This window comes from Triticum urartu, chromosome 2 (genome assembly GCF_003073215.2).
Source record: "Triticum urartu cultivar G1812 chromosome 2, Tu2.1, whole genome shotgun sequence".
Classification (NCBI taxonomy): Eukaryota; Viridiplantae; Streptophyta; class Magnoliopsida; order Poales; family Poaceae; genus Triticum; species Triticum urartu.
In genome coordinates, this window is record NC_053023.1 from 50,744,894 (window position 1) to 50,757,198 (window position 12,305).

Below are 12,305 nucleotides of genomic sequence, written 5' to 3' on the forward strand. Positions count from 1 at the left end.
TCTCCATCTCCCTCTTCTCGCTCCTCTTCTTTTCCCCCGCTTTGGATTAGGGTTTCGGACGGATTGGGATCGATTCGTCATGAACAACGTTAGAAGGGAGGGACTGAGGCGGAGATGTTTGAGCTCGGGGAGGGAGAGATTCTCCTCTCTCATATAGCTAGGGTTTTGGATTTGATTTTAGATGAATAACGGCAGAGGGAGGGAGGGAGATGTTTGAGTTAGATGAGCGACGGCAGCCTTGTGTAATTGGTACAACAACAGGTCATAGCCTGAAATAGTGGATGGAAGAGATTGGCATGCGTGCTCAATAACTTGAATTTTTACCTGATTATTTTTGTTTGATGGTATACTGTTTCCCAAAACCTGCTATGTGATATGACGTTTGCATACCCTTTTTCAGCAAATGGCGAAAACTCTAATCGTTGCTCTGAAGTCTAAGCTCATAGCCCCGTTTTTTATGGCTGGTTCTAAACAATTTTCTTCAGGTGAATTTTATAATTAGATTAGTTTCTAATCAATTAATCCTATTTTCTCGTTTGTGAATCACAATATTGTTTTATGCAGGACCTGTTTCTCCTCTTCCTCCCACAGAGATAATCTGGCCTGGATACTACTTTGGCCGTGAACCTTTTGGGCCAGGTTGTCTAAATAAACTAATTTTGATTGTTGAGCAACTTTATGTTTGTTTATGCTAATTTGGTTATTGATGCAGCACATGGCGTTCAAGTTTCAAATGGTTCTGATGGACTGCCAAAGTTTGTGAATTGGCTTCAAGTGCCTGGAGCTGTTTCTCAGTGCGAAATCCAACTTAAGTGTGGTAAGTAACATAGTGTAATGCCCTGGAGTTGTATTCACGCACTTGCTGCATACGGATAAACTGCAAGTTTGGCATGCATTTGGAATTACTTTGTCCGTTGGAATCCATTGTTTGTGAGCAATAATAGTGTGCAGAGTTCTATGCACGTGTAAGTTGTAGGGTTTAGCGATATATTCTGCTATTCTTTGGGTAGGTAGTTGCACAATATGTAGCTTTATAGTTTTTCAAATTAGACCCTTCTTGAGAATGTCATATTGGAGTATAGTGCATAGTAAATGACGCAATTCGGTCAAATTTGGTGCCCATGCTGTATGAATTTCTAGATTAACTAACTTTAATGGATTTAAATATTAACTGGTTTTTGTATTGTTATTAGTGATTAATGGAATTTATAATTACTGCAGAAGCGAGCTACATCATTGTTGGTCTTCGCAGTATTTCTTCTTTGAACTATTTGACTAACAAAGCAAGTATCCACCTTTCGGCCCAACATATATTAGATGGGAATACTGCGACCAATCATGGCTGCGAAGGTGGATGGACAGAGAATGTCTTTGACTGACACCAGAAATGGTGGGGTCGTATCTGAGACTGATTACCCCTACCGTGGTATCAGAGGTCCCTGCAAGGCTGTTGAGGTATAACATGATTCTTGATTGACTTTTTTTGTTTGTTTCATTTACTGTATGCTCATATTGCTTACCTTTGTGTATGAAAGTATCAAATTTGTTGGACTGGATGATGATTTGCCTTAATTTTACAAGGCAAATCATCATCCAGTCCAAGCATGACTTGTTGAAATCTGGAACGGATTTGCCTTGTAAAAGTAAGCCACCAAGCTTGCTAGAGGAAGTCGTTGCAACTATTCTGATGCATATACAAAGAGGTTACCGATGAGATTTTTTTTGCATGATGTGCGGTAGAAGCCATCTCCGCTGGTAACATTCTAGTCCAGTCATATGTGACCACTTGTGACCAGTGTTTTGCATGTATATTTTTAATAGTGGGGCTTCAATGGCAGAAAATGTGTGTGTTATTAGAGTCACATCCGACAATTGTTGTCTTGTTTTGAGATCGACTAATGCTGAGATGATTGGAACCTCATTGGGCTTTCTGAATTGAAGCCTTTTATCCCCTATATCTCTAAAACTATTTGAGCTAATAATATTATTTGTGGTGTAGGCTGCGGGAGTTACTATTGCTAACTGGGCGGCTGTAGAACCGACGGAAGAAGCTGTGAAGTATGCAGTTGCTTACCAGCCTGTTGTGGCATCTATCTACACTAACAGCAAATTTAGGAGATACATCAAGGTATTCTGACTTTTCTAGAAGTGTTACTTGGGTTAAACTGCTGATTGATACATGTTGTTTAAGTTAGCTGGATGAGTAGAATGGTGCAAATGAAATCATTTTGATCTACTAGGAAATGCCCATGTTGCTCTTACGTTCTGTGCATCTTCCTTTGGATCTTCAATTTTAATAATATATAAGAGTATAAGACTGATTTGCTTAGGATGATACGGTTGATGCCCGTGCTTTACCTCACAAAATTGTAGAATGTTGATGCTTTGTTCCGTCTCTTGTCAAGACATCGTGATATGGATGTGATGTAACATGTTCGAGAATATCTCGTAGTTGTTGGAATATGACTTTGCTTGATACCCAATTTGAGGAATATTGATCCTATGTTCCAGTTTCACTAGATTGTTGCAACAAAATCATTTTGATTAACTATGAAATGACCATGTTGCTCTTGTTTAGCACATGGTATTTAACTACATCTAACATTCGGGTGTTGCATATTATGACACCAACAGCAAGTTTAGGCATTATAAAAGGGTATTTTGACTTCTCTGAAAGTGTTACCTTGATGTTAAACTGCTGATCAATACGTGTCTTTGGGCCTTCTGGTCACATCTGATAGTTGCGTTAAGGTACATTTTGGTGTTCTTGCAATTGTTTATTCTTAATAGTTTATTTTCATTTCCCTTTTTGTTACAGGGTTTTCTTGAAGTTCCTCGCAATCCTGGTCCAGTTAACCACTCTGTGCTTCTACTCGGATATGGTGAGTGTCCACTACAGGGCGAATGCTGGATCGGCATGAGTTCGTACCGAAACCGAAGGCGATGGGGCATAACATGGCGGGGCCAGTACCGTAACATCTTCTTTCTACCAAGGAACACGTGTCATGTGGAGGGGGCTCTCAGAGTCCTAACCAATGTTGTTCTTCCCCTGGGAGGGGGCTCTCAGAGCTGCCCTGCCTGTTTCAAGTAAGACAGCGGATCTTTGTCGTTAAGGAAGTTTTATAACGTCAACGTTAAGGTGTGGCATTAACCATCAGTTTTGCATGCAGGTGGGTGGGCTTACGGTGGACTGCTAATGCTGTTGGTGGCTCGTCACACTCCAGTGTTTCTATTGGTTTGTGTTCTGTTTGGAATCTGTGCTACCTGCTTCAATTGGCTCGAGCTCTTTTTGCTGATTTGTGATACGATGTTTTTGTTTGGAGTCTGAGCTACCAGTTCAATTGGCTCCGTGCTCTTTTTGATCAACTTATGATCCGATGCTGCACTTAGACCATCGTGTCTCAAGTCATGTATTACCTCTGTCCCAAATTACTACTCCCTCCATTCCATAATGTAAGACGTTTTTTGACACTACACCAATGTCAAAAAGGGTCTTACATTATGGGACGGTCGAAGTAGATTTTATTGTTATTAGATACAACCATATCTACACAAATATGGGAGACGTAATTTGGGACGGAAAGAGTATAACAAGATGATGTTGAGTAGGTACCAACAACTTGGATCAGCAATTTATAGAAGCGAAGTACCTTTCACTTAAAATTGAGGTAGGTGTCTGACACTGGATCTAGCAATAATGCCATATATATCGACTATAAAGCCGCCCTGCTTCTGCAGTTTTCCAATTGATCCACAATGCAGTGATACATAACAAACAAAGCATAAATTAGAGGCATATATAAGGATTGGCAAGGAGAATAAATTTTAAGCTCGTACCTTTGGAGCTTAAGTTACAACTTCAAAGTTGGCACTGAATTGGCAACCAGAACTACCTACAGGATCAATATTTGGAAAATCGAAGTTGTAGCGTGCGCACAGAAACAAAAGAGAAGGAACTTGAAGAAACCCAAGCCGAGATGATACGGTTTTTTTTAAATCGAAATGATACAGATTTGACAACGTGGCTAGCTGTCATCTGGATGAGAATTAACTAAGTCACATCTAAATCATACTCCCTCCTTCCATGTACTTCCTCGGGTCCTTTTTACTTTGCATATTGGATTTGTCGAAAGTCAAACTTAGCTAAGTTTGACCAAATTTATATTAAAATTATTAGCATCTATAATATCTAATAAATATAATATGAAAATATATTCCGAGATGAATCTAATGATATTGGTGTTGTTATGTAAATGTCAATAATTTTTTATATAAACTTGGTCAAAGTTGGATGAGATTGACTTCAGACAAACCTAATATGCAGAGTAAAAAGGACCGGAGGGAGTATATAAGGCCTAACCCTAAATTTCATTTTTTTCATCTATAGAAGGCCGAACGAGCTACCCGATGCGTCTCCCACTTAATTCCCCTCGCAGGTTGTGCGCAGTCCTCCTAGTAAAATGCGATGCTGGCAACATTTATTTGCATGCATGCAGAGAGCCATGAACTTAATAGGAGCGAGCTCATTTTTTGGCCAATGTATGAAGGCCTGGAGGAGTTATTGTTGAGTTACATGCAGAAAAAGAGGGAGAGGACGTTGCATGTGAGGGATTAATAGAGAGGGAGAAGAGCGGGTTACACGGCGCCCAGAAAAAATCTTGCATGCGATTTGGTTGGCCAAGTACTATTCCTAATATTTGCTCCTCTTTTTATGCAACAGCCTTGGTACAATAGATTCAAAACTTAGGCCCTGTATAGATGGAAGGAGGGAGTACACCATTTGATTTTATGCGGAGATTCGTGCGGATTTTTTCTTTTCTTTTTTTATTCCCAATTGATGGGCGACGCGTGCGCGCGATCGGGGCGTCGCAAGCGACCGACGCTGGACCGATCATCGCGCGATCACGCCACGTGACAGATAACGTGATAACGTCGGCGAGGAGCAAGTGGGCCAGGAGCGACCACCCTAAGTCGACCGAGAAGATCGCTCAACAACGAGAGAAACAGGAGGGAGCCCGCCGGTGACGCGAGAGGTGAACGACGACGGCGCAGCGAACCGCTAAGCCCGCGCCCTGCGCCCTCACTTTAGGGGGATTTGGCCGTCGCAGTCGCCGGAATCGGGGGCCCGGCGGCCGGAATCGCATGTTGGGGAATTCACACCGAGGGCGACACCCGCATCACAATTGCAGTGAATTTTTTGGAGAGAGGGATGGAGTTTATCAGCTACTGTTTTTGTGCTAAAACTCCCGAGAGGATTTTGAGGTGTTCTGCAGGTTCCATATTTCAGGGTGAACTAGTACATTCAATTTCGTGCTAAATCTGGCGTATGTTCTTCTAAGGCACATACAACACTCTGGTCGAGATGTAGGCAATAATACTGAATAAATTAGGCAATAGAGAGGTCCACCATCTCAATGATGCAGGCGACCTATTTTGCATCATCTAAATGATACAGGCATCACTCACGTTGCATCATCATGTTCAGTACTGAGTGTTGGTCTGCTTTTGCACATACTAGTCTAAATAGATGGAACAGCGCTGTCACAGGAATACTAATGTAAATATTCAGGACATGTTTGATGTTTGTGGTTGCTTGCTGGAATCGCCCCTTATTCAAGGTAATCACAATTTCTTGACACTCTAGAATGTATGGAAGTAGAGAAACAATCAATTGCAATTTTGAGGGGCTCTTCCATCTATTCAAGGTTGGTGGAGGCTTTTACTGAAAGCCAATTTGTTAATTTTTAGCAATAACGACGGATTTAATTTAGGCAATAGAAGAGGGTTTTTTCAGGCAATAGAACAGCTATAAATAGGCAATAGTGCATTTTTCCTAGGCAGAACAGTGGATATGAATTAGTGAATAGACGATGATATTTTAGGGCTTTTACCATGCCGGAACCAAGAGGGAAGATGACAAGTGGGGCTCTGTTTTTTATCCAATGGGGTAGACAGTAGGATGTAGGCAACACAGACAATAGTAATTCAGGGTTGTATTTTTTTTACAAGGGTATCAAGCAACACTGTCTTCATATTGCATACATCTACACATGCCTCTTTTTTTTTATGGGGGCAAATAACAATGGACATAGTTTAGGACAATAGAAGGATTTTTTTTTTGCACGCACTAGAAGAAGAGTGTATGTTAGTAGGCAATGTTTTTTGAGGCACACTGCAGGTATATGGAAGAATAAGGCCACACCACTTACATGGCTTCGCCTAAGGCCAATACACTAAGTCGCCGCAAAAGGCAAACGAAAACAAAACAAGGTCGCGGCATGTATCCATGCCTTGACACATCAAGCTATGCCAATGTTGCTTTCCTCTTATTGCTGGCGAAGTCTGCCAGTGACATCTTGTTTCGGCACCAGAAACAAATTGATGATCTGCCTCTGTTTGCTGTTCAAAGCGGCAGTTTGTATGCATGCCGCGACCTTCATGGCGCGCTGCCCGGGTGGATGTCCATGCAGACAAATGTGCCTCAACCCCAAAGTAGCTCCTGGCGCTGGAGCTCGTGCGCGGTTCAGCCGGGGACCTATAGGTGCCGTGTGTCCAGGCTCATCGATGTGTCGAGCACATAGCTGCTCCGGCTGGTGTCTACTTCGTTATGGTCGTGGTTTCCTCACTCTTCTCATGCCCTCGGCGACGGCTCCATAACCTCCCCTCCAAGAAGCAAGGTCGGGCACGACAGCCTACAGGTGTTTTTTTTAGTCGTTGAGTTGAGATGACCTGGGGACGTACGGCTTCGTACCATCTTATTCTGCTCCTCCGGTTAGAAATAAGAGTTCATATCGTATATGGCCTATTTTTTTCCAAATTGCTATACTACTTCCAAATCTATATAGTCATGGGACATGTATGTAGTAATATTTCTTGTTTTTTTATTGGCGGCTGCTATGGATCAGCCGGATGATTTTCTAAAGAAATCATCTGGCTAGCAAACCGTCCGATTAGGCGCATGTAGCCCGTCCGATTATATCAGTTTAGCCACCCGTTCATCCTTTCTCCTCTCGTCTTGGATCCAGCAGCCCCGGCGCTGCTTCAACACTCGCCTCAGCGATGGTGCAAAGAGAAAACAGGCAACTGCAGCACTGACGCGCCCGCTGTCGCACCCACGCCGGCGATGTCACAGCAGCGGTGTGTAAGGGTAGGGATGTATTGATCTGTGGCGATTACAGGCAAGGGTACACGAATTTGGGGGGGAACAGGAGATGGAGATGAACTAGGGTTCGTGCCGCCGCCGGTTCGTTGATCCACTGGATGCTCTCCTCTTCGGTCGGGGTGGAATAAGTACCCGGAGGTTGTTGGGTTCACTTCGTCCACTGCGGGCCGGTGACGAGTGGGTTGGGCTTCTTCTCCCTGGTGGGCCGCTGGGCAGCGACTGGGTCGCTGCCGGTTGGATCCTTCTCGTCAGGTGCCTGGCCGATGCGTGTAGAGCTGGGGGCGCTGACATCCCCTCCCCCTTGTGACGAGGCTTGCCCCCAAGCCTCAGCTGTCGGGAATCGAGCTTGCAGAGCTGCTTTATCCTCCCAAGTGTCCCCGAAGGCCGACTCGTCGGACCAGCGAACGCGGACTTGCTCGACCATGGCGTCGTTCTTCTTGCGCCAACTTTGCTGGAGGACTGCAACGGGCACGACCGGGGCATCAGTATGGTGTGGAAGGGTAGGGTTGGATGGCGTACCCGGTCGAAGACAGTAGCATAGCTGAGACACATGGAAGACTGGGTGAACTTGCGAGTGAGGAGGGAGGTCCAGCTTGTATGCAACATCATTGATCTTGGCGATGACTTGGTATGGCCCATAGTATTTGAACGACAACTTGTGGTTGGCTCGCCGGGCGACGGAGGTTCGAATGTATGGCTGGAGTTTAAGGTAAACCGAATCGCCCACCTCAAAGGTACGAGGCGATCGGCGCTTGTCTGCCTGGGCCTTCATGTGTTGTTGTGCTCTGTTGAGGTGTTGATGAAGCAGGTCCTGCACCACTGCACGCTCATCCAGCCAAGAATGGAGTGCCAGAACTATGCATTCAGAAGTAGGAGTGATCCCCAGTGCCGGGGTTCGTGCCCAAACATTGCTTTGAAGAGCGACATCCCAATGCTGGAGTGGTGAGAGGCATTGTACCAGAACTGGGCAAGTGGAATCCAGTGACTCCACCGTGTCGGACACGCGTGCACAAAACATCTGAGGTAGGTCTCCACACACTGGTTCACTCTTTCAGTCTATCCGTCAGTTTGTGGATGGTTTGCCGCACTCAACCGTAGCTCTGTACCGGCGTACTTGAACAGCTCCCTCCAAAAGTGGCTAGTGAAAACCAGGTCACGATCAGACACAATGGCTGCAGGGAATCCGTGGATCCTGTACATGTTGTTCATATAGAGGAGGGCCACTTTTGCTGTTGTATACGGGTGTGTCAAGGGAAGAAAATGAGCAAACTTGGTGCAATTGTCCACTATAACCCAGAGACAGTTGAATTTACCGGACTGAGGCAGGCCTTCAACAAAATCCATCGTGATCATTTCCCATAGCTGTTGCGGGATGGGCAGTGGATGAAGCAACCCCGGCGATGTTGCTCTATCTGGTTTAGCCTGCTCACAAATTGGGCAGCAGCGGACATATTGCAGGACATGCGTCTTCATTTTTGGCCATGCAAAGAGGCGACGGACGCGCCAGAAGGTTGCTGGGAACCCTGAATGGCCGCCAATCGAGGTATCATGAAAAGCTGCCATGACGCGCTGTTGGAGCTCGATCGATCCACCCAACCAAATGCGCCCACGGAATTGCAGAATTCCATTCTGTAACGAGAAACGCCCCTTGGGATCTTCCTTCACTGCCAACTACTCCAGCAGTTTCTGCGCCTGCGGATTGCAGTTATAACTGGCTATGACATCCTCGAGCCATGAGGGCTGGCAAGAAGTGACGTTGAACAGTAGATCTTGCGACCGAGCTCTGGATAGGGCGTCGACGGCTGTGTTTTCTGTGCCCTTTTTGTAACGGATGGTGTATCGCAGGCCTAGTAGTTTCATGAATGCACGCTGCTGCCAAGGTGTTGAGAGCCTTTGCTCCTCCAAATGTATCAGGCTCTTCTGGTCCGTGTGGATGATAAACTCGCTGTGTTGAAGGTAAGGCCGCCATTGGTCCACGGTGACGACGATCACGAGGTATTCCTTCTCGTAAGTGGACAGTCCTTGGTACCTGGGACTCAGACTTTTGCTCATGAAGGCGATGGGGTGGCCATCCTGTTGCAGAACCGCGCCAATTCCTTTGTCGCAGGCGTCTGTTTCCACTGTGAAGGTCTTGTTGAAATCGGGGAGTGCGAGTACTGGGGCTGTAATCAGGTGTTGCTTGAGCAGCTCAAACACCTGTGCCGTGTTATTTGTCCAGACGAACGGCACCCCTTTCTTGAGTAGGTTGAATAGAGGCATGGCTATCACTCCAACCCCGCGGAGGAAACGGCAATAGTACCCTGCAAGGCCAAGGAATTGGCGCACTTCCTTGGCATCCTTGGGTGTGTTCCAAGCTTGTACCGCGCGAATTTTGCTGGGCTCCGTAGCTACCCCTTCGCCGCTGATGACATGACCAAGATAGGACAGTTGTTGCTGGCCGAATTCACATTTGGAGCGCTTGACCTTCCAATGATCTCTATGCAATAGCTCGAGGACTTGCCTAAGGTGGTCAACATGTTCTTCCCAAGTCTTGCTAAATACCAAGATGTCGTCGAAGAACAAGAGGACACAGTGCCGGAGGAGTGGGTGTAATGTTCTGTCACAGCACCGATGAACATGTGGCCCGCCCGCCAATCCAAAAGACAGAACCTTGAATTCATAATGCCATGTCCATGAGTGTGTTTGAAATGCCGTTTTGAACTCATCGCCCTCAGCCAGCCGTATCTGATGGTAGCCGGCTCGAAGATCTAGCTTTGAGAACCACCTAGCTCCGTGGAGTTCATCGAGCAATTCTTCTATCACTGGCACAGGAAACTTGCTGATACGGGTCATGGCATTGAGGTGGCGGTAGTCGATGCATAACCGCCAAGTCCCATCCTTCTTCTTGACTATAATGGCAGGCGAAGAGAAGTTGCTCTGGTTGCGTTGGATCACACCGGACTGAAGCAATTCCGCCACTTGGCACTCAATCTCTGTCTTGTGCTCAGGTTTGTGTCGATAAGGTCGGATGTTAACAGGTTGGTCACAGGCGCAGTGTGGTGGGAGGCCTGAAGGTTCACCGAATACATCCTTGAATTCAGCCAGGAGTTGTTGCAGCTCAGGTGGTTCTGTTGGAGTGTCGTTTGCCCCTTCCTCAAGATGATACAGGATGATGACATGTAACAGGGAGCCTTGGCGATGCAGATTCTGAACCTGGACTCTGTTGATCACATGGAAAGTGGTGGAATTGGCTTCATGGCCGAACAGGTGAGCCCGTCCCATAGGAGTGGGAAACTGAATGTACTTCGCCTTCCAATCTATTGTCATGGGGCTGTGTTGCTCCAACTAGTCCATGCTGAGGATAGCATCGTAAGTGCCCAGGGGAAGTTGAAGGAAAATATGCCCTAGAGGCAATAATAAAGTTATTATTTATTTCCTTATTACATGATAAATGTTTATTATTCATGCTAGAATTGTATTAACCGGAAACATAATACATGTGTGAATACATAGACAAACAGAGTGTCACTAGTATGCCTCTACTTGACTAGCTCGTTGATCAAAGATGGTTATGTTTCCTAACCATAGACATGAGTTGTCAATTTGATTAACGGGATCACATCATTAGGTGAATGATCTGATTGACATGACCCATTCCATTAGCTTAGCACCCGATCGTTTAGTATGTTGCTATTGCTTTCTTCATGACTTATACATGTTCCTATGACTATGAGATTATGCAACTCCCGTTTGCCGGAGGAACACTTTGTGTGCTACCAAACGTCACAACGTAACTGGGTGATTATAAAGGAGCTCTACAGGTGTCTCCAAAGGTACATGTTGGGTTGGCGTATTTCGAGATTAGGATTTGTCACTCCGATTGTCGGAGAGGTATCTCTGGGCCCTCTCGGTAATGCACATCACTTAAGCCTTGCAAGCATTGCGACTAATGAGTTAGTTGCGAGATAATGTATTACAGAACGAGTAAAGAGACTTGCCGGTAACGATATTGAACTAGGTATAGGATACCGACGATCGAATCTCGGGCAAGTAACATACCGATGACAAAGGGAACAACGTATGTTGTTATGCGGTCTGACCGATAAAAGATCTTCGTAGAATATGTAGGAGCCAATATGAGCATCCAGGTTCCGCTATTGGTTATTGACCGGAGACGTGTCTCGCTCATGTCTACATTGTTCTCGAACCCGTAGGGTCCGCACGCTTAAGGTTACGATGACAGTTATATTATGAGTTTATGCATTTTGATGTACCGAAGGTTGTTCGGAGTCCCGGATGTGATCACGGACATGACGAGGAGTCTCGAAATGGTCGAGACATAAAGATTGATATATTGGAAGACTATGTTTGGATATCGGAAGTGTTCCGGGTGAAATCGGGATTTTACCGGAGTACCGGGAGGTTACCGGAACCCCCCGGGAGCGATATGGGCCTTAATGGGCCTTAGTGGAAGAAGAGGAGAGGTAGCCAGGGCTAGGCCGCGCGCCCCTCCCCCCTAGTCCGAATAGGACAAGGAGAGAGGGGGCCGGCGCCCCCCTCCTTCTCTCTCTCTCTTTTCCCCCTCCTTGAATCCTATTCCAATTAGGAAAGGGGGGGAGGGAGTAGGACTCCTCCTGGCGCGCCTCTCCTTGGCCGGCCAGCCCCCCTCCCTTGAACCTTTATATACGGAGGCAGGGGCACCCCTAGAGACACAAGTTGATCCACGTGATCAGATTCTTAGCCGTGTGCGGTGCCCCCTTCCACCATAGTCCTCGATAATATTGTAGCGGTGCTTAGGCGAAGCCCTGCGACGGTAGTACATCAAGATCGTCACCACGCCGTCGTGCTGACGGAACTCTTCCCCGACACTTTGCTGGATCGGAGTCCGGGGATCGTCATCGAGCTGAACGTGTGCTAGAACTCGGAGGTGTCGTAGTTTCGGTGCATGATCGGTCGAGCCGTGGAGACGTACAACTACATCAACCAAAGTTAACGCTTCCGTTGTCGATCTACAAGGGTACGTAGATCACACTCTCCCCCCTCGTTGCTATGCATCACCATGATCTTGCGTGCGCGTAGGAAATTTTTTGAAATTACTACGTTCCCCAACAGAAGTATCTTCATATCAGTGACGAAATCGTGGCCTTGAGAGGACCATTGGCAG

General features: G+C 46.2%; 1 protein-coding gene and 1 long non-coding RNA gene across 5 annotated transcripts; one reads left to right on the forward strand and one right to left on the reverse strand.

The window, feature by feature from the left end:
* The first annotated feature begins 330 nt into the window (after positions 1–330).
* LOC125535625 (ervatamin-C-like) lies at positions 331–3,389 on the forward strand. 4 transcript variants are annotated; one of them, XM_048698685.1, is made up of 7 exons: positions 331–485; positions 565–639; positions 713–817; positions 1,222–1,455; positions 2,000–2,128; positions 2,819–3,087; positions 3,171–3,389. In XM_048698685.1, the coding sequence occupies exons 4-7, from the start codon at positions 1,318–1,320 to the stop codon at positions 3,301–3,303; spliced, it is 669 nt and encodes a 222-aa protein (XP_048554642.1). In that variant the 5' UTR covers positions 331–485; positions 565–639; positions 713–817; positions 1,222–1,317; the 3' UTR covers positions 3,304–3,389. The 4 variants fall into 4 exon arrangements, with proteins under 4 accessions (XP_048554642.1, XP_048554643.1, XP_048554644.1 ...); XM_048698686.1 differs by having other exon boundaries at positions 1,318–1,455; XM_048698687.1 differs by lacking the exons at positions 331–485; positions 565–639; positions 713–817 and adding an exon at positions 824–965.
* A 261-nt stretch (positions 3,390–3,650) lies between these two features.
* On the reverse strand, positions 3,651–5,826 carry LOC125535627. Its single transcript, XR_007294756.1, has 2 exons — positions 3,838–5,826; positions 3,651–3,726 (listed from the first exon to the last, which is right to left on the reverse strand). It is a non-coding gene; the product is annotated as an uncharacterized LOC125535627 (long non-coding RNA).
* Between the last annotated feature and the right edge of the window lie 6,479 nt (positions 5,827–12,305).

Coding starts and splice junctions, on each gene's coding strand:
- LOC125535625 (XM_048698684.1), top strand. Junction 1,456..1,999: donor GTCCCTGCAAGGCTGTTGAG/GTATAACATGAT, acceptor TTTGTGGTGTAG/GCTGCGGGAGTTACTATTGC. Junction 2,129..2,818: donor AATTTAGGAGATACATCAAG/GTATTCTGACTT, acceptor TTTTTGTTACAG/GGTTTTCTTGAAGTTCCTCG.